This window comes from Electrona antarctica, assembly GCF_951216825.1.
Source record: "Electrona antarctica genome assembly, chromosome: 15".
Lineage (NCBI taxonomy): Eukaryota > Metazoa > Chordata > Actinopteri > Myctophiformes > Myctophidae > Electrona > Electrona antarctica.
Window position 1 is genome coordinate 15640259 of NC_136796.1, and position 23968 is coordinate 15664226.

The window sequence follows — 23968 nt, forward strand, 5'->3', positions numbered from 1 at the left end:
AGACGTATACAAAGGCTCATGTAACTTAGATAGCCTTTTAAGACATACAGTAGCACTCTATAATGTACTCATAGCTTCACTGTACATATATTCTACGGTTAGATATTAGGTTCTTAGCTTGCTTATGAATCTTGATGACTATTTCTATGTATTGATGTATTACCATGCATGTGTTGTTCTTACTTACTGTAAATCGCTCTGGATTATCGCAAATAAAGGCATTCAATCGCTGACCGACCCCCCCCCCCTCTCCCTCTCCCTCTCTCTCTCTCTCTCTCTCTCTCTCTCTCTCTCTCTCTCTCTCTCTCTCTCTCTCCCCATGCAGGTGGGCGTTCACATTGATCATCATCTCGTCGTACACAGCCAACCTGGCAGCCTTCCTGACGGTGCAGAGGATGGAGAGTCCCATCGAGTCTCCAGACGACCTGGCCGACCAGACCAACATCCAGTACGGAACCATCCACGGAGGCTCCACCATGACCTTCTTCATGGTGAGACACGGAGTGTGCATGCGTGCGTGCGTGCGTGCGTGCATAAATGCGTGCGTAAATGCGTGCATGCGTAAATGCGTGCGGTGGTCTTGGGTGTTCAGTCCTGGGAATAAAAACCATGGGGTATAGGCGTCGTTAGGTATTTTTTATTGATATATAAAAAATAAAATAAAAAATATTTTTTATTATTTAATTATTTTGGTTGGTCTTCCCTTCTGCAGTGTACTCCTTGTGTTTCGCGCATGTGCACTGCCGTTCACTTCCTTGTTTACTGCTCCATTGTAATGGCTCGTAACTCGAAATCTATAGGGAGGTCTCCATGGTTTTGACCAAAAGCGCAATGTTCTGTCATCATTTCTGACTTCTTCATACTACATCTCGTTTGGAATAAAAACGCTTCTAGAGAGACTTTAGATGAATCAGCGTGAGGTAAGAAGTTAAGAACAGAAGATTATGCCTCCCGGTTTTGGGAGGGAACAAAAGGCGGTGTTATGGTGTGTGTCAAAGTAGAACCCAAATGCAGGCAACACAGGCACAAAACTTAAGGGGAAGGCTTACATAAACTGAAGCAGGCAGGTCAAAAACCATAATATCCATAAGCAGATCAAAAACCACAATATCCACAAGTAAGACGCGCAAACGCGGGAAGCGAACGCAGCTCGTAAATTGCAATAACAACAATTAGAACAAGTAAGACGCGCGAACGCGGGAAGCGAACGCAGCTCGTGAATTGCAATAACAACAATTAGAATAAATTACGTACTTTTTAAAGGTTTTTTTTTAGTTTTTTAAGATTTTTTTTTAAGTTAAGTTTTTTTAAGTTAAGTTTTTTTTTAAAGTATTTTCTTTTTAATTTTTAATTTTAAGTTAGTTTTTTTAAGTTAAGTTTTTTTTAAGTTAAGTTGTTTGTGTGTGTGTGTGTGCACGTGTGTGTGTGCGTGCATGTGTGTGTGTTTTTGTGTGTGATACAGCTGCGCCCTCTGGTGGCGGGCGGGTGGTGTTACAGCGTGACAGACACACACACAGACAGACAGACAGACATGATCTGCTGGGTCTCATAGTAAATGCTCACTGCGTTCGCAATAAATTACGTACTTTTTAAGGGTTTTTTTAAGTTAAGTTTTTTTAAATTAAATGTTTTTTCAAGTTATTTTTTTAGTGTGTGTATGTGTGCGTGCGTGCTTCTTTTTTAGGTTTTTTTTTTTTAAGTTTTTCTTTTTATGTTATTTTTTTTTTAAAGTTTTTCCTTTTTACGTTTTTTTTTAAGTTTTTCCTTTTTAAGTTTTTTTTTAAGTTAAGTTTTTTGTGTGTGTGCGTGTGTGTGTGTGTGTGCGTGCGTGCATGTGTGTGTGTGTTTTTGTGTGTGATACAGCTTCGCCCTCTGGTGGTGGGCGGGTGGTGTTACAGCGTGACACACAGACACACAGACATGATCTGCTGGGTCTCATAGTAAATGCTCACTGCGTTCGCAATCACTGCGTTCGCAATAATATCCGTCCAAAAGGCAAACAAAGGGGCAAGCCGTAACAAAGTCCAAAAAACAAGCAGAAGATCAAACCTGAGGAACACTGGGGAAAGATCTACTGAAAAGCAGGAGTCCGGAAAACACACCAACATTAGGTTATACTCTAGCAAAGAATGAGCAGAAAGAGTCCAGTCTTATATATAAACTTTATTACAGGCTCGTGGCCCACAAGGTAAGACAGTACATCACATATACGAGAATAAAAATAAATAAAAATACAGTACATTTACCCAGCCCCACAGGTTACTACTCTAGGCGAGGCACTCATGCCAGTGTCCTCTGATGGTAGAAGTGTACCTTACAGAACTACGGCCTGGGTCTGTCATCTGTCCAATGAGTCCATTCAGTGAGCGATCCAGCCTGCTCATGAATTTGAATGTCAGGTTCCTCAACAGAGCCATGAATGTAGTGAGACCCAATGAACAGAAAAGCCCACTGGCTCTAGTGCTCCTGGATTCGAAGACAGTCATTATAGGCTATACTTGCAGCTTGCGTAAGCTCTCCTTCTTATACTTCACCCACAGTGGAGCTGTGTAGAGAGGGGTGCAATAAGCTCTAAAGAGGTTTACCTTAACATCCGTAGTACAATGGTGAAATTTACGGACCAACATGTTGGTTTGTACATATAGCATTCTCCTCTGTCTAAACATGTCCTCATCATCCTCATCATCATATAGGTGGAGGCTTGATAGGGGAAGTTGGCACAGGTGAGTAGTGAGAAGGGAACAGTTGGGCTGATGAGGCAGTTGGAGACAGGTGTGTGTAGGGGACTGTAGAAGCAATGGAAGGGGGGAGTGGCCGAAGTGGAAAATGGACAGGCAGGGAGCCAGATCATAACAGGCGGGGCTTTTTAGAGCAAAATCTGCCATATCTGCTGGCACTCTAGCGCTTTTGTTTTGAAGAAGTTGTGTTAAGTAATATTACACGAGAGTGTGCGTTACCGTCATTAATGGCACGTCTAAAGTGCCATTAATGACGGTAACGCACATCCTCGAGTGTAATATTACGATTATACCACAGTTACCCTTACAAAAAATGACGGAGATACTGTTTTGATTAGGTGCGGTGATGCTCTTTTGAAGCACGGGTGGATCAGCTATTTCAACCAATCAGATTGCTTCCTCCAAACTATCTGTGGTGTAATAGGTGGTAGACAACCACGTCTCTCAATACAGCGACAACATTCCCCCGCACCACCCACAGACAGGACCAATTGTCTTCACTGGAGGAACAATGCTTTGTGTAGGATTACTTTAGACACATTATTAAGTTGTATCTCTTTCTACTCCACACAGAACGCACGCACGCACGCACGCACGCACGCACGCACGCACGCACAGACAGACAGACAGACAGACAGACAGACAGACAGACAGACAGAGACACACGCGCACACACACACACACACACACACACACACACACACACACACACACACACACACACACACACACACACACACACACACACACACACGCAATCCCCAGCCCGGCCCCACAAGCCATATTTAACTATTTTTTTGCCCTCTGAAGCACTTTGCTACAAAGCTGTTTTGTTAAAAGCACTCTGAATAAATAAATCACCCTGGGATATACTCAAATTTTCTCAAATTCTGAGTTATTCTCCCTCCACTCTTGCTTGCCAACTGTTCAGCCCGTGACCCAAAACTGAAATTAGCCCGGAACCCCAAACTAGTGAAATTAGCAGATCTTGTAGATTGGCTATTTTCACTACTTCTTAAATATTTCTTCTAATTTATGAAATTTCTTAGATTTGTCTTTCATTGTCTCCACCAGGCCGAAGGCATGGGGAGAGTATGTTTTGCACTCCGTCCGTGTGTCCGTGTGTCCGTGTGTGTGTCCGTGTGTCCGTGTGTCCGTGTGTGTGTGTGTGATTCCGTCCGTCCGTCTGTTACCAGGTCACCGTTAACCCGGTCGATGCTAAGTTTTGCACACACACTCCCTGGATGCCAACGATGAACCTCCTGAACAGAACAGAACGGCCTGTTATAGCGCCACCAGGAGGTCGACTTTTGAAAAACAAATCTTTTGATATTACTTATTATTTCATATTCCATCCGAAATTGGCTAACATTGGCTTTCAAAGTTTGCAGGATTGGCCCGTTTTGAACAAAAAGCCTCAAATCATGAACGCAGCGTGCAATTTAGGTGAAATCTTTCACAGACTTTCCTACTAGGCTGAGGAATATATCCCTCCCTTTTCACATTGGCCTGTTATAGTGCAACCAACAGGTGGACTTTTGCAAAACCCATTTTTGGAACAAAATGCCTCAAATCATCCAATTGCCATCCAAGGTGTAAGAAGAAATGGAACCCTTTTCACATTGGCCTATTATGGCGCCACCAGGAGGCCAAAACCTATTTTTTTTATCCCACAATTTTATAACCCATTTTTTCACCCAGTGTCAACTATCTAATGTAATCCTGGGCGCTACACTTCCTCTGCCAACCTGGGGGGGGGGGGCAGCAGACTGACCTCATGCTTCAGGAGGCCAAAACCTGACCTGCCCTGGTGGAGACCTGTGTCCCCAGGGGCACTTTATCTAGGTTCTTCATGACACCTTTTGCTTTTTTGGGAATGTTTTTTGAAAATGTTTTGAAATAATATTAATTAAAAACCATAAAGGAAACAAAAACTAAGGGGATCCCATAACAATGTGTCCACGACCCAGAAATGTAAATGTAAAATGAAACCAAATGGACCCTTACGGGTCTCAAGAGTTAAGGATCCATTTGGTTATCAACTTCTAGTGGTCCCCAGACCACTGGTTGAAAACCACTGCTATAAAAGGTTAGAAATCAAAAGAAAAGAAATATCCCCATCTCCTCCCATCCAGAACTTGCGGTACCAGACGTAACAGTCCAGTGGACCACCTACATGCATGATAAACCCTGACCTCCTCTCCTCTCCTCCCCGCCTGTCTCCCGTGCATCCAGAACTCGCGCTACCAGACCTACCAGCGCATGTGGAACTACATGCACTCCAAGCAGCCCAGCGTGTTCGTGAAGAGCACGGCGGAAGGCATCGCCCGGGTGCTCAACTCCAAGTACGCCTTCCTGATGGAGAGCACCATGAACGAGTACCACCGCCGCAAGAACTGCAACCTCACGCAGATAGGAGGCCTGCTGGACACCAAGGGCTACGGCATTGGCATGCCACTAGGTGAGTGTGTGCACGTGTGGCTGTGCGCGTATGTCTGTGCGTGTGTGCGTGTGTCTGTGTGTGTGTGTATATGTGCGTGCATGCGTGCGTGTGTTGGGAATGTCAAACGGGCAGATGTATGTGTAGTGAGTTGGATGGCAGAAGAGGATTGGAGAGCAATACAAATGTATGTGCGTGGGTGCGTGCGTGCGTGCGTGCGCTTGTGCGCGTGTGCGTGCGTGCGTGCGTGCGTGCGTGCGTGCGTGCGTGCGTGCGTGCGTGCGTGCGTGCGTGCGTGCGTGCGTGCGTGCGTGCGTGCGTGCGTGCGTGCGTGTAATGGAGGGGTAAAATGGAGGGCATCATGGCTGAGTTCAGTTGGTGGTGCGACTTGAGGAGCACTGTGTGACACCTGGGGACATGCCACAGGCACGCCACTGGCTTTCTGGAACACTACAGGAAATGCTAGATAGAGGTACAATACAGCAGTGATTCTCAAACCCCTGGGACCCCCCAGGACCCCCCAGTTTTATATGCACTAGCACACAGACCCCTTTTCAATCAGCTTTTTCTCTTTTACTCTGGAATCTAGACTGTAAAGTGTTTTTTAAGAGTCCATTTTGTTCTAAATTATCAATAATTTAGCTGGGGACCCCCTGGAACCCCCACAAAGATGCTTTGGGGTCCCTAGACCCCATGCGGAGAAACGGTGCAGTAGAGCAGATCTACAAGTTTACATTGTGAGCTTGTAGATCGGCTTTTTTCAAATGACCGAAATGTATACAGTATATAGGGCTGAAGTGTTTTTTGTAATAATAATCCAAATCTACAAAGTAACTAAAGTTTTCAAATAAATGTAATGGAGTAAAAGTAGAACATGTGCCTCTGAGATGTAGTGGAGTAGAAGTAAAAGTATTGGAAATTGGAAATACTCTAGTAAAGTACAAATACCTCAAAATTGTACTTAAGTAAATGCACTTAGTTACTTTACACCAATTCTTCCAATGTCTTCCCACTGTTGTGTGCCTCCCTCGCGCACACACACAGCCAAGCTGTGTGTGTGTGTGTGTGTGTGTGTGTGTGTGTGTGTGTGTGTGTGTGTGTGTGTGTGTGTGTGTGTGTGTGTGTGTGTGTGTGTGTGTGTGTGTGTGTGTGTGTGTGTGTGTGTGTGTGTGTGCGTGCGTGCGGCGAGAATAAACAGAGCGAATGCTGTGTGATCTATGTGAGACGCACTCTATAAAACACAGCAGCACTCCTACAGAGATGAGAAGATCAGATCCTGATTGCAGAAGGAAGAGAGGGGAAATGAATAAATGAACCATTCTCCGTCTCGCGCGGTGCTACAGAAACGCCCATCCATTTTCATAATTTACTCGGATCTGACGGTTTTGCAGACTGCTAGGCTGCAGTCGGCCGCTTAGCATTTTGTCTGCTGAGGACTTGAGCATCACCTATAGCATAGAATACAACTACCGTGTTTGAGTTAATGATGCTATAGGCTCACGGTCCCCACAGACAGTATAGGTGGTATTAAAACTCAGGAGAGTTTAATGTAACTCTCCGGCCCAGGTCCGTGGTTGCTATGTCAAGGTTAGAGTACTGTATACGTGGCAAAGGTCGACGTGGGGCGACCAACTTGCCGCTGCACATACATCCGGGAACGCCCTCCGCAAGGGCCCAGGGGACAGCAGGTGGTAGACACACAGTAGGTGGTATAGACACACAGTAGGTGGCCTGGCCAATCAGCGGCAGCTAGAGGCGGGATCAAGGCATACACAGTGCTGCCTTGATCCCGCCTCTAGCTGCTGCTGATTGGCCAGGCTGTTTTGTGGTGGTAGACACACAGTAGTAGGTGGTATTAAACTCAGGAGAGTTTTAATGAAACTCTCCGAAGGAAAACTTTCCGGACTGGGAGGAGCGAGGCAGAGAATTGTCAGTCACTCTCATCAAGATGAAAACCATGTCATTGCAATGATTGCATTGTATTTGGCTTCTGTCTGCCAAATGCAGTGCAATCATTGCAATAACATGGCGTGCGTGAACGAGAGGGAGGAGGACAGTGGAGAACAGTGGAGATGCGAGAACTAGAGGCAGCGGCGAAGGTGAAGGAGTTTTAAAACACCTATCCAAAGTAATGAGGAGTGTGGAAGGGAGGTGAAGAAGAGAGTGCAGACTAGAGGTGGTGGCGTAGGTGAAGGGGTGTTTTTCCGAAGTAATGGGGAGTATAGAAGAGAGTGCAGACTAGAGGTGGTAAAAGTGAAGGAGTTTAAAAACACCTATCCAAAGTAATGGGGAGTGTGGAAGACTGGTGAAGAAGAGAGTGACAGGAGGTATAAAAGCAAAAGAGGCTATGTTGAGGTGGTTTTGGACATGTGCAGAGGAGGACTGAGGCGTACATTGGGAGAAGGATGCTGAGGATGGAGCTTAATGGAGTGGGAGTGGCTCAGGGGTAGAGTGGCCGGTAGAGCAGCTGGAAGGGAACCGTGAGGTTCCCCGGGCTCCCCAGAGTTAGTGTCAAAGTGTCCTTGAGCAAGACTCTGAACCTTTAATTGCTCCCGATGTGCAGGTTGGTACCTCCATACATCCATACACCACCGGTGTATGGATGTGTGTGTGAATGGGTGAATGTAATGCACAATCTATGTAAAGTGCTTTGGATAAAAGCGCTATATAAATGCACCATTTACCATTTCCAAGTAAGGGGAGAATGACTAGGAAGGCCAAAAGGGGAGCTTATGGATGCAGTGCGAGAGGACATGCAGGTGGCTGGAGTGACCGAGGAACAGAAGCAGATGGAAACAGATGATCCACTGTGTTCGTCCCCTGATGCGAATCATACGAAAGTAGAAGTATAGAAGAAGGAGATGAGGAAGAATAACAGGAAGATTGCATTACATTCGGGGTATTTGACTCTGGAACAATCTGTGCAATTAGCATGACACAGACTCTGAAATCACAAACGTCCCAGAGCAGAGCCTAAATATACGCAGTTATTACATGGATGTCTGTTATCATGTGATAATAGACATATATGAACCCCTCATAGGGCGGAACATAAAGATACATAGTGTATGAATATCCTTATGCACCTACATTGAATGACATGCTGACATAGTGAAAACGATGCTACTATAGCAGGAGGCTGGGGAGGGGGCAGGGAGTTTTGACATTGACAAGCTGTCATTTGTGGTCTAGCAGCGAGAGACGTGGAGCATATACGTAACGACCGAACCATTAGGATCGTGGCCGTATGTGATTGGAGGGTGTATGAGCACGCATGGGACCGGCTTGATGTCCGCGCACTGCCTGAAATACCGCAGTGCTCCGTTTGAGAAATGGATACTGGAGAGAAGGGTTGGCAGAAGAGAACCAGAGGATAAAGAAAGGCGATTGTAGAGCACCAGATTATTAAGAATTCATGCCTGGGTCGATGGTTCATTGGTTGTAGCAGTGGTTTAGAATGGATGCTCATGGCCTCCACAATCACATGTTCCGCCAGAGACAGTCTCTCCTGTGTCTCCCCTGCTCTCAAAAATAGGAGGGGATTGACCACTTCTCTTTAAACTATAGTGTGAAGTGGTATTGCGTGTGTGGGTTTGGTACTGTGTACTAGTCTGTGTTGTGCTCTGTATGCAGTTTGTGTATTTTTTGGCCGCGGGAGAAATCCCCCTCCCCCTTATTTGTGCAGGAATGTGTTCAGTTCTTCATCATGGGAGCTAATTTAGCATTCTTACTTCAACTTCCTTTCTACCTCCCTTGTTTTCCTGATGAAAAAATAAGAAAAAAAGAAAAAAAACTGCCAGCAGTCACGTACGTCTCCTCATCCTGTCTGCAAGTCATGTCGGAACAAATCCCTTGAATTCTTCAGCACCCTCGTTCAGGCGGTGACGATCATCAGCTGGGGATGGACAGGGGCTGACAGACAGACAGGGGCTCCTCAAAGACGCCACGGTTTATACATGTTATTATTTAATGAAGGTGTGACGTGTCTGTCATCGTGGGGACCTTCGCCTGTCGTATAGATAAACTTCCCTTCGTTCCCTGTCTGTGTTAACCGCAGCCCGAACCGCCACATGTCTCGCTTTGCTCCTCATCAAATTTTCTGCTTATTTCCTTCCTCGCCGTCCTCTCTTGCCTCCTTTATTTACCTCTAACCAACCACCTCATTTTGGGAGGAAATTCTTCAATATGGCTCTGATCACAGTGTTTCCCTGCCTGTCCGTCAGTGCTGCAGGCTGAATTTAACATCAAACCAAGCGGGCTGCGATTGATAGTTCATTTCATCAGTGCCTGAGGGAAATTAGCATGAGGGTCAATGTTATCTAGCCTTAGAGCTGTGCAGACACGGGAACACACACACACACACACACACACACACACACACACACACACAGGATATGGGAATAATATGGGAACTCACACAGAACTCACAATTGCAGGTACACAAATGTATGCAGCATGACAAGTGCATATAATAAGGCATTTTATTTATGGCTGCCATTGAGAGCACTCAAGGACAACTTACAAGACATGGTTAAAAACAAGCAGCAATATATCAAGATATATAGCAAGATATCAAACATCCAATCAAACAAAGCAATGATAATTATATAATAAGTTAATACAATACTGGTAGATCAATATAAAATCATCCTCAGTACAAAGCTCAATGTGCGTGTAACTGAATATATCGCTTGAAAAGGTGCGCTCATGAAAGAGAGAAACAATACAGCGAATCTCTTGTCTGGAGGCTCTTTATGGTAGTCCAGATGGTAGTGAGTTGGACGGCCCTATCCAGACTGCAGCATTTACTATGATGAAAGAAATGCAAATGCCCTCCTCCATGCTTTTTTCTGAACTCTCCTGATCTTGAACGCAGCATTTTGCGTTGAAAGAATTTGTTTAGAAATCCATGTTCTGGTACGATACCGACGGCCAAATTCTGGACCTTTCAAAGTACATGATGACACCTGACCGGAAAACCAAAGAGAATAGATTTGCCAACCCGGTCTCACCCAAACACGGTGAAATAGCACGGATTGGCAATATCGTACATACATGTACACGTGTAGAAAACCCCAAAGTCCGTACATATTACACTGAAATCCTCCCCATAGGCCGTGACGGAGCCTCGGAGGGGCGCCGTCTCTACTGAACTTGAGCTACAAGAGACACCACTGAGCGTGCTAAAGTGCACAAGTTGCCGTGTCGAGCGTTGCGAAGTTCGGTACAGCCGACTCAGCCCCGTCCGAGTTGTAACCCAATAGCACAGAACCGTAAATAATGTCAAACCCGAACTCACCCAAACACTGTGAAATAGCACGGATTGGCAATTCCGTACATATAATACTAGTGAAAGCCACGCCTCCACCACAGTCTAAACAGTAGTAATGTAAGTTGTACAGAATTTAGGTTTTTCTACTGCGTGTATGTACAGAATTGCCAATCCGTGCTATTTCACCGTGTTTGGGTGAGATTTGCTGCAGTCAATACGGGATCAGAGTGTGAATGAGAATGCCGGTGCTGTAATGCTGCATTCACACTGGCAGATGCAAGAGATACAAAGATGCAAAGCTCAACTTTTTTGTAGCTTTTTAGCTGTTGTAACTTGTGCAGCTACAAACATCCGATGTATCTTTGTATCTTCATGTTGCCGGCTTCCATTGAAAATGAATGGTAGCCTGTATATTTGCATCTGCCCGTGTGAACGCAGCGCTGGGTGCAAGCAACAGGCAAAGAAGATTAATATTGCATATGTTGAAGTACAGTACACATGGTTGTTGTGTGCTTCAAAGGATAAATAGTCTGACTCTTAACATGAATGGAAGGAGGAACTTTGGAATTGTCAATAGTCAAAGAAAATCTGACCCGTCTGAACTGAGTGGTACTGTACTGTACTGTACTGTACTGTACTGTACTGTACTGTACTGTACTGTACTGTACTGTACTGTACTGTACTGTACTGTACTGTACTGTACTGTACTGTACTGATGCAGAATTTCCTGCATATATGTCTAAGCGGGTAGAAGGTAAATAATAAATAGCAGGGAGCCCAAAACAGAGCCCCAGGAACACCACTAGGATGGAAAGGGGACATTTTTAAATTGGACAAACTGAGTGCTAGAATCAAGAGAGATGCTACCACAAAGTTATGATCTAAATGATCTAAATCAGTCAAGAGAGGCGCCAATCATTCCACTGGATGCTAATCTCTTCAAAGATGGTATTAAAAGGCTTCACCAATAGACTGCTATCAGTCAGGTATGAGCATGTACCCTTCTTTTTCAGGTATTTTACAGAAAAAGTATTAATTTGAAACTGGGCTGAAATTATTCAAATTGTTTCTTGAGATTTCCAGTGATTGCAGATTTTTTGAGAGATGAGCAGAAAAGACCAGAAGAAAGGGAGGAATGTACAGTATGTACACATGTCAGCTGTTAAAGACGACATAGACAGATCTTACCTTTGGGTGGAACATTCATAGAAAAACGAAACAAGTTAACTGTGTATGTTATTTGAACTTTGAAGAGATCAACGATGGTGAACGTTTTTAATTTCAGCATTAGAAAATGTCATGAATGGGTTATATTGTGCAATTGATTGCAGCTGAGGTACAAGAGTGTCTGCTGGCTGTGAAACATTGTTTACCGTAGAAAGAAGGGCTCTTGTGCTGCATTTGCCAGACCAAATTAAATTGGCATAACAGATAGCTGTGGAAATCCTTATTTAATGAATGTGGCTCTTGTACATGTCTTTATGCACAACAAGGCCAGTTTGTACAGATTATGGCCTTTGGCTGATTTTGGCTTAAACTGATTTAATTGAGATACAGTAAGCCGAATGGGTAAAGGAGAAAGTCACAGACCCAATAGCAGATCTTCAAGCTCACAACTTTGAGCCCCAGAGTAGGGCGCTATAGGGTGCATGTGGTCAACTTTGAGCCCCAGAGTAGGGCGCTATAGGGTGCATGTGGTCAACTTTGAGCCCCAGAGTATAGGGCGCTATAGGGTGCATGTGGTCAACTTTGAGCCCCAGAGTAGGGCGCTATAGGGTGCATGTGGTCAACTTTGAGCCCCAGAGTAGGGCGCTATAGGGTGCATGTGGTCAACTTTGAGCCCCAGAGTATAGGGCGCTATAGGGTGCATGTGGTCAACTTTGAGCCCCAGAGTATAGGGCGCTATAGGGTGCATGTGGTCAACTTTGAGCCCCAGAGTAGGGCGCTATAGGGTGCATGTGGTCAACTTTGAGCCCCAGAGTAGGGCGCTATAGGGTGCATGTGGTCAACTTTGAGCCCCAGAGTAGGGCGCTATAGGGTGCATGTGGTCAACTTTGAGCCCCAGAGTATAGGGCGCTATAGGGTGCATGTGGTCAACTTTGAGCCCCAGAGTAGGGCGCTATAGGGTGCATGTGGTCAACTTTGAGCCCCAGAGTAGGGCGCTATAGGGTGCATGTGGTCAACTTTGAGCCCCAGAGTAGGGCGCTATAGGGTGCATGTGGTCAACTTTGAGCCCCAGAGTAGGGCGCTATAGGGTGCATGTGGTCAATCCATTAAGACCTGAGGCCCATTCTACAAATGCCTTCTAAATCAGTAGTTTTCAAACTTTTTTGTGGACCCCCAAATTGATATATATTTGGCCGCGGACCCGCATCTGAAAATGTTGTGTGCCAGGGAACTCCCAGAAGACTTGTATATTAATAGAGCAAGGGCGTTTAAAAGACTATTACTTCCTAGTCTTTTAAATGCTCTTTGCTCCTTTAATCCATCCAAGGACAGGACATCTGAGTTGGATGATTGTCTTTGATGGTGAGGTTATCAATTCCACTAGAAAGAGCAGATAATTCAATATACGTAATGTTCCAGAATAAGAAGGAATGCGTTAAATTGACATTGAAGGATATCAACTTGTAGTTGGAAAAAATGGGCAGATCAAATACAGTGCAATTAAGAATAGCACAAGAGCAGCGAATCAGGTCAAGAATGTGATCATTAACACACAGAGATGAATACTTTTATGTACAATATAACACACACACACACGCACACACACACACACGCACACGCACACGCACACACACACACACACACACACACACACACACACACACACACACACATGCACACACGCACATAGGCATGCATGCTACAATCGCACATCCCCATCTGTTTACTACACCATCCCCAATTAAGTAAGTCTTTCATGTCTTCTCTTACATACATTAAACGTAATCAAAACCATCCAATACTACAAAACAGCATAACAGCTCCCAGACATGTTTCTTTTAATTCCCTTTTGCATTTATTCAATGACAGACATTTTTCCATTACAACTAGAAAACCATATCCATTTTAAATATACATCATTTTAATTTACAGTGCCACCGATAACAGTAGTGAGTAGTACATTGTCAAAATTAATCTTGTAATGTGAAAAAAATACTTTTAGGTATGTAGCGGATACTTTCAACCAGAGCGATTTATAATGAGTGAGCTCCATATGATTTGGGGGAAACTATAACTGAGTCTGAGAATCGGAAGGTCACTTGGTTCAATCCTCAGCTCCCCTCCTCTATCGAGGAGGCCCTAAGCAGGACACTTAACCTCTAACACCTCCCCCTTGTGCACTCATCTGAGCTAGGGTTGTCCCAATCCGATTACGTGATCAGAAATCGGGCCTCAGATATTAGACTGGATATCGTCTGTCATTTTGGATATTTAAGTGTTCTATAAAAATATAAATATCGGATCAGGAAAATTTGCTAAAATTTGCTATTTTGTAGATTTGGATTATTCTGTATCTTCTATACACTTGAAAACTTAAAAATTAGACATTGAGTACTTTCTACTTTTGGTACTCTAAGTACATTTTGATACCAATACTTTTGTACCTTTTTACTTGTAACAGAGTATTTCTACATTGCAGTATTGATACTTTTAGTTAAGTAACATATGTGAGTCCTTTTTCCACGACTGGCAGTTACCATGCAGTGCCGTGTGAACTTACATGACCCGTTGACCACAAAGAGACAACAGGCAGTGCTTAAGGGCTTTACTGTGTTATTTGGCTGCTGCTGTTTCTTCCGAAATCTCTTTAGTCCGTTTAAGTTTGGCTCATTGATCTCTGTGCTGCCGAATAAATGCAGGTGGGATTAGTTTTAAGCTGTGCATAATTTGAGTCCATTTGGACGGCTTCCCCGACCGGAACTCATCTCTGAGCTTAAAAAGATCTTCGACGGAAAACATGAAAATTGAATAATTTAAATGCGACAATGCGGCAGTATCGTATTATGTTTGGTTTTGGGAAACGGAGCAATTAGGGATTACTCGAGTGCATATTTCACAAACACATTGAGGGAAACGCACTCTGGCGGATGTCTGATTAGAAAACCAATTGATACTACTTTGGCCTTCATTCCTTTGAAATAAATTACACAGTAAAAAAAAAACATGTTTTCAATAATTGATGTAACTTTTGACTCCAGGCTTTTCTACTGTTAGTTTACAGTGTGTATATCAGTGTGTGAATGTAAACTAAAGGAGCTGCAGTCAATTCAATCACTGAAAACCTTCCTGATGCTGTGTCAATGTAACTTAAACAAATCAATAATGTGCTCGTTAGCTTGTAATTGTTTTGCTGCAGGCTGCAGACCATGAAACACATTTTCATGGTCAAGCTGTCTGACATTATATCCAGTGTTATTAAGCTAGTCCGACAGAAAACTGAACAGTCACCAATCACCATCATGTGATGACACAAGCAACATAGCAACACAACAAGAAGCAATATTGTACTAGCCTATTTCTTCACTTGCATAATATTATACCGGTACTCATGAAGTGATTTAAAAAAGATAGCTGCAATGTATCTTTTGCACATGCTGAGGGACCTCGATAAAGTGCACCTCGAACAACACTTTCACCTCTACCCATAAGGCAGGGGTTCTCAACGTTTTTGGCCGGGGACCCCCGGAAATGCTTTGGCAATGTCTCGGGACCCCCACCCCGCCCCCTCCCGACCCCCAATATAAATTGACTGCTACAATAACCTTAAACCCTTTTGGGCGGGAACCCCTTTTGGTGTTTTAAGCATTGTTATAATTTAGCTATTGAAAAATAGCAGATCTACAAGCTCATAGCGCGCCACCGAGTGGCGCGCTACGAGCTTGTAGGTCTGCTATTTATGAAAAATCGTGAAAATAAAATTTAAAAAAAATCTTTTTTTTTCTTTTTTTTTGAAAATAATTTGGGGACCCCCTAAAATAATTTGGCGACCCCCCGAGGGGTCGCGACCCACGGGTTGAGAACCCCTGCCATAAGGGACACTACAAATGCAAACGGGTGTATCGTATAGGGCTAGGCCTATGTCAAAGAAATTATTTATTTCCCACCGCCACGGCTTCCTCGGGTACTGACGGTCGCAACCCATGACTCACACTTCCCTCATGGGTAGTCCTCCCCGCCCTGGCAGAGATATGCGCTCCGGGGGAACGCCCCTTTTCTAATCTACTCTTCATCTTCCGTGGATCATAGAATGTACTGATCATCACACAGTGTGCTGCCTGGGATACTGAGACAGTGAGACTTAATCAGAGGCTGCAACTTGTAAATGTAAATATATTCTGTGTGAGCCGCACTCTGCCAAGAGAATTTCCTGCAGAGGACATGATGAGTTCAGTCCCATAAATTCAATTCAAAAAGCAGTTCCCGACAGAAGCGGTGCCTTTCCCCTCTCATCTGTCTCAGATTAGTGCGTTTGGGTCCGCGGGGCCAACCCAATTATCTTTGGTTTGTCACGTTGACATCATCACACTGTCCACACTCGGTACACACAGTCAGATCCTTAGCGTTGTTTTAAATCTGAGAGTATAGCTTCAAAATGCTGGCTATAGGGTCTGTGTGTTCTTGGGGGGGGGGTCCATGCCACTGCTTTTGTTGTTCCCCCTCTGATCATTGGCCGTTTCTTTTATTCCTGCTTCTTAATTCTTTCTTTCCCATGTTCGTATATATACGTACCCCGGCGCTAGGGGGTGTCATATCCCAGGTCCGTATATATACGTACCCCGGCGCTAGGGGGTGTCATATCCCAGGTCCGTATATATACGTACCCCGGCGCTAGGGGGTGTCATATCCCAGGTCCGTATATATACGTACCCCGGCGCTAGGGGGCGTCATATCCCAGGTCCGTATATATACGTACCCCAATGTATACTCCGTCTATATAATGGTTGAGTCCCACGGCAGCTTTTAACATTGGTCCGGTTCCTATGGCAACGGCCCACCGCTCCAGCTATGGGATTGAAAATATAATCACGGTGTAAAGCAGTTAGTCCATAAGTCGGACTCCAGCAGGAGAGCTGTCCTTGGTGGATCTTCTTCCATCCAAATTTCGGATTTAATTTGTGCCTTTGTACCGCGACGCTCCCGCCATATACAAGCTTCTGACTTGTATGTAAGTCTGTTGTGTTGTGTTGTCCTTGTGTCTATGTCAGAAAAGAGAAAACCCTCAAAATAACTGATGATAAAAAATATAAGGAAAAGCTTCTGACGAAAGGTAAACAGTGTATGCTTGTTCCAATGATACTAGAGTGTGTGTAGTGAGTGTGTGTGTGTGTGTGGGGGGGGGGGGGCGGGCAAACTCAGACTTTTAAAGTGAACGCGTATGGTGGCACCTGGAACTGGGGTTTATGCTAACAGTTAGCCGCAATAAATTAGTTAAAAGACTGAGTAAAACACATGCACTTCCTTTGGAAATGTTTTGACTGATATGCTTACACACAATCTAACACAGTTATTGCCAAATTAACAATTCAATTTAAAAGATCTATCTAGTACACACAAAGGGATATTTCACTTTCAAAAAAACTTTTGGTCATTTTAGTATACTCAGACTTGATTCAGTATTTAGATATTTGATATTCATTTTAGCTGCCCCGCCCCCTTCTTATACAAACCCATTGTAATTTCAAACTCCATTTTAACCATGATAGATTCATCTAAAATACCCAACCTTTTTTCTGGTGTCCTTCCAATACGTGAGGGGGCCGTGGTTTTTCATTTTCTGTTTTTATTTATTTTTAATAATTCTTTTTGATGTTTTAGTCTCCTCCGGCCTCCACCTGGAGGAGGATCGTATTCTTTTCCAAAAAAATTATAAATAAGAACAGTAAATGAAAAAGCACGGCCCCTCACCTATTGGAAGGACACTATCAGTCAGTTATAATGGGGCTGTATAGGAAGAGGGCGGGGCAGCTAAAGTGAATATCAAAGCTCACAATGTGTATAACAATTGCAGAACATTTTTCAGAAAATGAAAAAACATCCAGCTCAAGTGGAGTTAGGAGGTTTTTGTCGAAGCGTTTTTTAATACTTTTCGTTCGTTCAATATTTTTTTAACCAAAACTCGACGTAAAGGGTGTTCAATAGCACTGATTTATGAAAGAAAAAGATGGATAAACGGGTGGAGTTAGCTGGTTTGGCAGATAGGTTGAAGATCCACTGGAGTTAGGTTTTTGTCAAACCGCTTTTTAATACTTTACATTGGTTCAATATTTTTGCGCTAGCCCCTCCTATGCCCAGCTTTGTGTGTCTGTGTGTAGGCCTGCCACAGAAATGATTTGATTGGCTGGGTGTTCAATAGCTTTGATTTATGCAAAAGAAAATCCAGAACCTGAAAAATGGAGTTAGGTGACATGGTTTTCTCCCAACAGCAACAATATCATAACATAAAACATGCAGGTCAAATTAGTGATTAGTGATTAGTCTGATTAGTGTGGTGTAATAATAACCTGATAAATGTGTCATGGCTATGAAGTCTAAAGCTTTAAAGAGTTCTATTCTCTATCACTCCGAAGCTAAAACGCTATAGTCTGCAAACTGTATGTCGAGATGAAATCCAAAAGAATTAACATTTAAGCCTAATAATTTGCTCTATCCATTCCTCCATATCTAAGCCTGGATGGCTAAGTATGGAGGTTACACTATGGAGAAGGAAACTGGAGTACGTGGCACTGCTATTGAAAACAATTCAAAATATAGCTGCATGCAGTGATAAGATGGGGGGGTCAAGCCATAAAAGCCCCTCTCTTCACAGCGTCTCCTCTCGAATGAGCTATACGCAATATGAGTGCTTTAAATAGCTTTTTGCATGGAGACCCGAGATGAAGTCAATGTTTTTGTTACGCTGATTGGCTGAAGGGGTTGTCTGTCAGCGCTGTACTCCCGCAGCCAACCATGCATTAGCAGGGTCCAGACTCCACACAAATGAATGGAAATGCGAATTCAAGGGGGAGAAGTTAACCAAGCTACGGAAATGTTTGACGTTGCTTTTTTACGTAAAAAAAAGTTGATCATATAATTCCTTCTTAGGGAGATCTAAAGGCCAGAGGTCATTTGACGAATTACTGTGAGCTTCAGTTCTTGAGCAATTGTCATGATCGACCCCCTACCACCATATTGCCGGATTTCGTGGAAAACGACAGCACAGAACTGCCAAAACTGTGAAAATGGCAAAATTAATTTCACTGGGTGTTTTTGTTTTTGTATCAGATGTACATCTCTTTTTTTATTGTTGCATTTCCTGTTAAAGATTGGATATGGATACCGGTACATTACCTACTCATTGTATAGTCTTTTATTTATTCATGTATGAGGGTCAAAGTATCAGCCTTGTGGTGCCTTCTCAGCCTTGTGGTGGTCACTAGTGTAAGTCTAGGCTGCTACCTGCAGGTTGGATAATGATGTGATTAAAAAAGAATCCATCATTATCATTCATCCTCATCTTCAGTTCAATTCCTTTTCTTTTCACAGTCTCTCTCTCTCTCTCTCTCTCTCTCTCTCTCTCTCTCTGTGGTCGGTCTTTATTGGCAGGATAATGTCTATCTTACGTTGCCAGAGAACAAACAAGAGCATGGGCGAGGAATCAATAGACACAAATAAATGACAATCCTCTGTACGTAGTCAATTAACAATGTGGGATCTCCATCCCATTATCGTCACCGCTGGCGTTCCTTTATTTCACTCTCGTTTCCTTTGTCTTGCATTTTGTGATTGCTTCCTTTGAACCCAATTTATCCCAATCCATGCCACTTCCTCTGCTTTCTGTCGCTCTCTTCCTCTCTTTCTTTCCCTTTTGTCTGCTTTCATCTACCTCTCTATCTCCCTTCTCTCTCCGGAGGCAGATTGGAGCGTCAGTCTGCCAATTAGGACAGTGATGTTCACCTGCCACCCATTAAACCATCCCCCATATGCGCCCGTATTTGTTTCAGCACGCAGTAACATCTAATAATAAATAATGAAACTCTTGAGAGTTGAAAATTTGACCTGAACGGGTGTGGCACTTTTTTCTGTGTGGACTGAAATGAGGTGAAGACTCTTGTTATGTTTGGTTGTGTTGTGCCTTCTTTCAAATTAAGTGAATGGTTGCACTCTCTCCCCTCCGTTCTCTTTGTTTTGACATCAAATAACAAGACACAAATAACATGGCTCAATTTACCCTCATTTTCTATTCCCCTTGCACAGACACAGAAAACAGCAGATCTGTAAGCTCACAATGATTTGTGCTGTGATGTGCTGTGAGCTTGTAGATCTGCTATTTTAGGTGTGAGTCATCTCTCCCCCAGAGAGGGACTTTGTTCTTGGGGGACAACAAAGTTTGTGTGTGGACATTAAATAACACCTCTCTCTCTCTCTCTCTCTCTCTCTCTGTCTCTCTCTCTCTCTCTATCTCTGTCTCTCTCTCTCTCTCTCTGTCTCTCTCTCTCTCTCTCTCTGTCTCTCTCTCTCTCTCTCTCTCTCTCTCTCTCCCTCCAGGTTCTCCGTACAGAGATGAGATCACCCTGGGCATTCTCCAGCTCCAGGAGAACAACCGGCTAGAGATCCTGAAGAGGAGGTGGTGGGAGGGGGGACAGTGTCCCAAGGAGGAGGACCACCGAGCCAAAGGTGGGTTTCCTCATCACGCCTTCAGCACTGAAACCCACACATGACCTGCACTACCACAATATGACTATGTTTATCATGTATCACCATGTGCCACGGTCCAGTGTGGCAGGATGATATAATGCTTAATACTACCAGGTATAATATGCTAAACGTATTGCCAGAGCTGAATTTCAAAATAGGTCAGTGCCATTGAAGCCTTGTTCGTATATCGGTGTCTACTGTAGCACTGGTGTGTTTTAATAAGTCACGCTCAAAGAATGCAATGAATTTGTGAAATGTGGACTGTCATTGCTGCTATCATCTGCTCAATGCATTTCATTAGGGTAGGACTTATTTACGCTTCTGCACAAGCGAAAAGGCAGTGAGGGGAGGCAGGATGTCCACTTTATTTTCTACTCATTTTCAGAGCTTCCAATGTCTGTTGATGTCTGATGCCTGTTAGGCAGAAGCATTTGGAAATTGTGGGAGCCAACACGTCTGTCTGAGAGACTAGTAATTAACTAATTTCCCGCCTAGAACGTCTTTTGACGCCTTCTAGTCCTTTCGCCCTCGTCACCAAGATCGTCTTTGGACATCTTTTTATATAATATATATTGATTACAGTTCACAACTCTTTTCTGCTAGTGCCTGTAACACTCCAGTACCGGGGCGATGAAAAAGAACGGAAGTTAAAAGTATGGGAAGACTATAATAGTTATAGGAAGGAATATAGGAAATTCTGTCTATAGGACAGCATAGTCTTACTCTGAAAACCCCTGCCTTCCATTTCGGCCCAAAACCGTTGAAATCTTCCAATCTTACATCGCCAGTGTAAGTCTGATCTCTCTTAATATTCTAATCGAGATGCATGATTAAGTCAGAACTTAGGACAGAAAATCTGCGTTCTGAAAACCACGGACAGCGCCGTAGATTCCGAGAAAATAGGGAGGTTTGTCGGGCCATAAACCAGGAAGTAATGGCTGCGTGCGATTTTAGTGATCGCGTTTTGTATCAATGACAAAGGACCTGAAAACATGTCCACACATCTTCGGCCTCCTACGGGTGTAATTATGAAGACGTGTGGACACGTTTTGGGCATCAGAAGTGTTAAATAACCTTCGCGGGACATGTTACATGCGATTGTTCACTTCCTGTTTCCGTTTCCGAGTGAAACAGCTTTCAAAATTAGACAGTTAACATTGAAGTGAACGGTGGCAGTTTTCGAGTATAAATTCAGCCACCAGATGGCGGTGTTTGCGGCGAATGATTTAACGTATGCCCTATCTCATACCATACTAAGTCGTACAAAAGAATAGTGTGGAAATAGCTGATCTACAATCTCATAATGTGACATGATTTCCGCCTACAATTATATACCCAATATAGCGGTGCCAAGTTGAAAGTTGTAATACAAATATTGCACTCGTTAATTGCATCTTACGTCCCTTGTTCCGTGTCTCTGTATTGTGATCTTGACCTTTTAACGTGTTGATCCAAATGCTTCTGAGCATTCCCACCAAGTTTCATTAAATTCTGTGCTTCCAACAAGCAGACAATACCATATCCCTATTATCCCCCCATCTCTCGATAAGAGGCATGGGGGATGAGAAAGAGGATAATGCAACGGTGGGAAATGTGTGAGTGGTATTCTAGCCTGTAGTTTGGTAAAGGTTGGAGCGTATCCTGTGGTACTCAATGTTCCGTTGGCAGATGAGAGAGGTGGCTGTTGGGTAAATCAGCACCTGGATCGCTATGGGAGAACAAACTGAGAGTCATTCAAAAGGTGTTCCCACTATTGATGTCTGGTTCTCTCTCCTGTGTCTGGTTCTCTCTCCTATTGATGTCTGGTTCTCTCTCCTGTGTCTGCTTCTTGTGTGTGTATGTTTGGCTCCTGGCTTGGTTCTCTCTGGTTCTCTCTGGTTCTCTCTCCTGTGTCTGCTTCTTGTGTGTGTATGTTTGGCTCCTGGCTTGCTGACTCTACAACTTAATTGCGTCATGTGTCTTTGTTTCTCTTTGTACCTTTATCTCACTTTCTGTCTTTGTACATTCTTGTTCCATTCCTGACACACTCGCTGTCCATCTCTGCCTTTCTTTGTCTTTGACTTTTTTTTCCTTCAGTGTCTGTTCTCTTCGTCTCTAACTCTCTTCTCTTGTTTCTGGCTTCATGGGCCTTGTTTTAGGGCAGGTGGATTGACATTAGGCATGTAGCAAACGGGTGAATTGACCAAAGTGGCGTGATTTCCCATCCTGTGTGTGTTTGCTATTCTGGGGACTTGCAGTACGGGTCACACACAGGGTATGGCAGCAGTGTATTGTCAATTTAGGGTAGAGGACCACAATTTGCGCCATCTGCATCCTGCCTGCTTGGATCAGTCTACCGGCTGACCAGTGTCAGACGTAAACCACTTCAACCCTAGTATTCCTACTCGGGCATGTCATAGATACTGCAACAGGCGAACATTTGGCAATAATAGGTGAACTGGCTATCAGATCACAATGCATAACAACACAACGCCTTGTGAGCCTGTAGATCTGCTTTTTAACACTTTGACTTCTAAACACGAGTTGCTTGAGTTAATTAATTGTAGAACACTTTCCCTGCGATTCGCGAGTTGCCCGAGTTATGTTTTCATTGTTTAATCCACGTTTTTAATTCGTTTTAAAGTTTTGATGACGTCATCGCAAAAAGGTCTGTCGCTCCGGTGTGCAAAGGGTTATGGGAAATTGAGTCCCTATTGTTTACAATGGGAAAGCTGCCTAGCAGCGCACGGCTGCCCCATCCGGTCTGTTGTGATCGCCGCTATGGAATATTTTTCAACATTACAACAAGCGATTACATGACAAGCGATTTTCATGACGAGCAACTCAACGGTCGGTGCTGTGGCTGTTCAAAGGTAACTTTAAACTTATGCAGTCTAGCCTAAAAGACGGCCGTATATTGTCAGCAGTTGACCTGTTATTAACACCCTCCGCGCAATTGGCGTAGATCTAGGTCAATTGATTTGACCTATTTTGTAATACTACGCTTACCACCATTGCCGTTGATCAATGGGAATTGCACTTTTATAGCGCTTTCGATCGATCAAGCCATAATGCTACTTGTGTTAGCATCGAGTAGCTACCTGTTGTTGTCATGACAATGGATCACCCATCTTAGATCGTCCTCGCCATAATAATCCATTCTATCTGTTTCTTCCAATCGCCTGTATCTCCTATTCCTTGTCCCAGATGGCATTTTTGGTCAAAACAACGTTTCTTTGACGTGATGATGTGGACCTCTCCAGTGCCCCGGTATAGATCCATCTTGTAAATAAGGCCTGTCCCGGACCCTTTCAGCTTCCTAGGTTATGTTCACTTCCGGTAGTCTGGAAATTCGGCTTTTCAAAATAAGAGCTCAACTGGGAAAAATGCTGGCGTGAATTAGATCATAATTTATCAATAAATGCTAGCGGTCTAAGTGTTAAGAATCGGCCAAGAAATTCGGTATAGAGGGAAACAAAATGAGGGTTCCAAGGATGTTTGTCTGTTTGAGGTGCCATAGATTCAGTGTTTTTTGGGGGTTTTTTTTATAATTTTTCTTTTTTTGTGGCTTTCGCCTTTATTTTATATTTTTTATGGAGGGACAGACAGTAGGCTGACAGGAGATGGGGAGAGAGATAGGGGGAAGACATGCAGTAAAGGCCGTCGGGATCGAACCCGTGGCACACTGCCAGACTGGATTACCAGCCAAGGTGCCTGGACCACTGAGCCATGGCCCAGGCATAGATTCAGTGTTGACGACTCTGTAACTCCTGACATCAGTCAGACATCAGTTTGCCCTTGGGAGAAATAAATTACGTCTTTTCTTCCATGACATTATGAGCATTACCAGTAGGTGTT

General features: G+C 43.8%; 1 protein-coding gene across 1 annotated transcript in view; it reads left to right on the forward strand.

Annotated features, from left to right (window-relative positions):
* The window catches only part of LOC306937946 (glutamate receptor ionotropic, kainate 5-like), a gene marked incomplete at its 3' end in the record, with an annotated part of 108160 nt that overhangs the window by 78427 nt on the left and 5765 nt on the right, over positions 1–23968 (forward strand). Inside the window, exons 15-17 of the mRNA XM_079521970.1 lie at positions 326–491; positions 4974–5199; positions 19982–20110. Of these exons, the coding sequence (XP_079378096.1) occupies positions 326–491; positions 4974–5199; positions 19982–20110 (521 nt within the window). The remainder of the gene's footprint in view (positions 1–325; positions 492–4973; positions 5200–19981; positions 20111–23968) is intronic.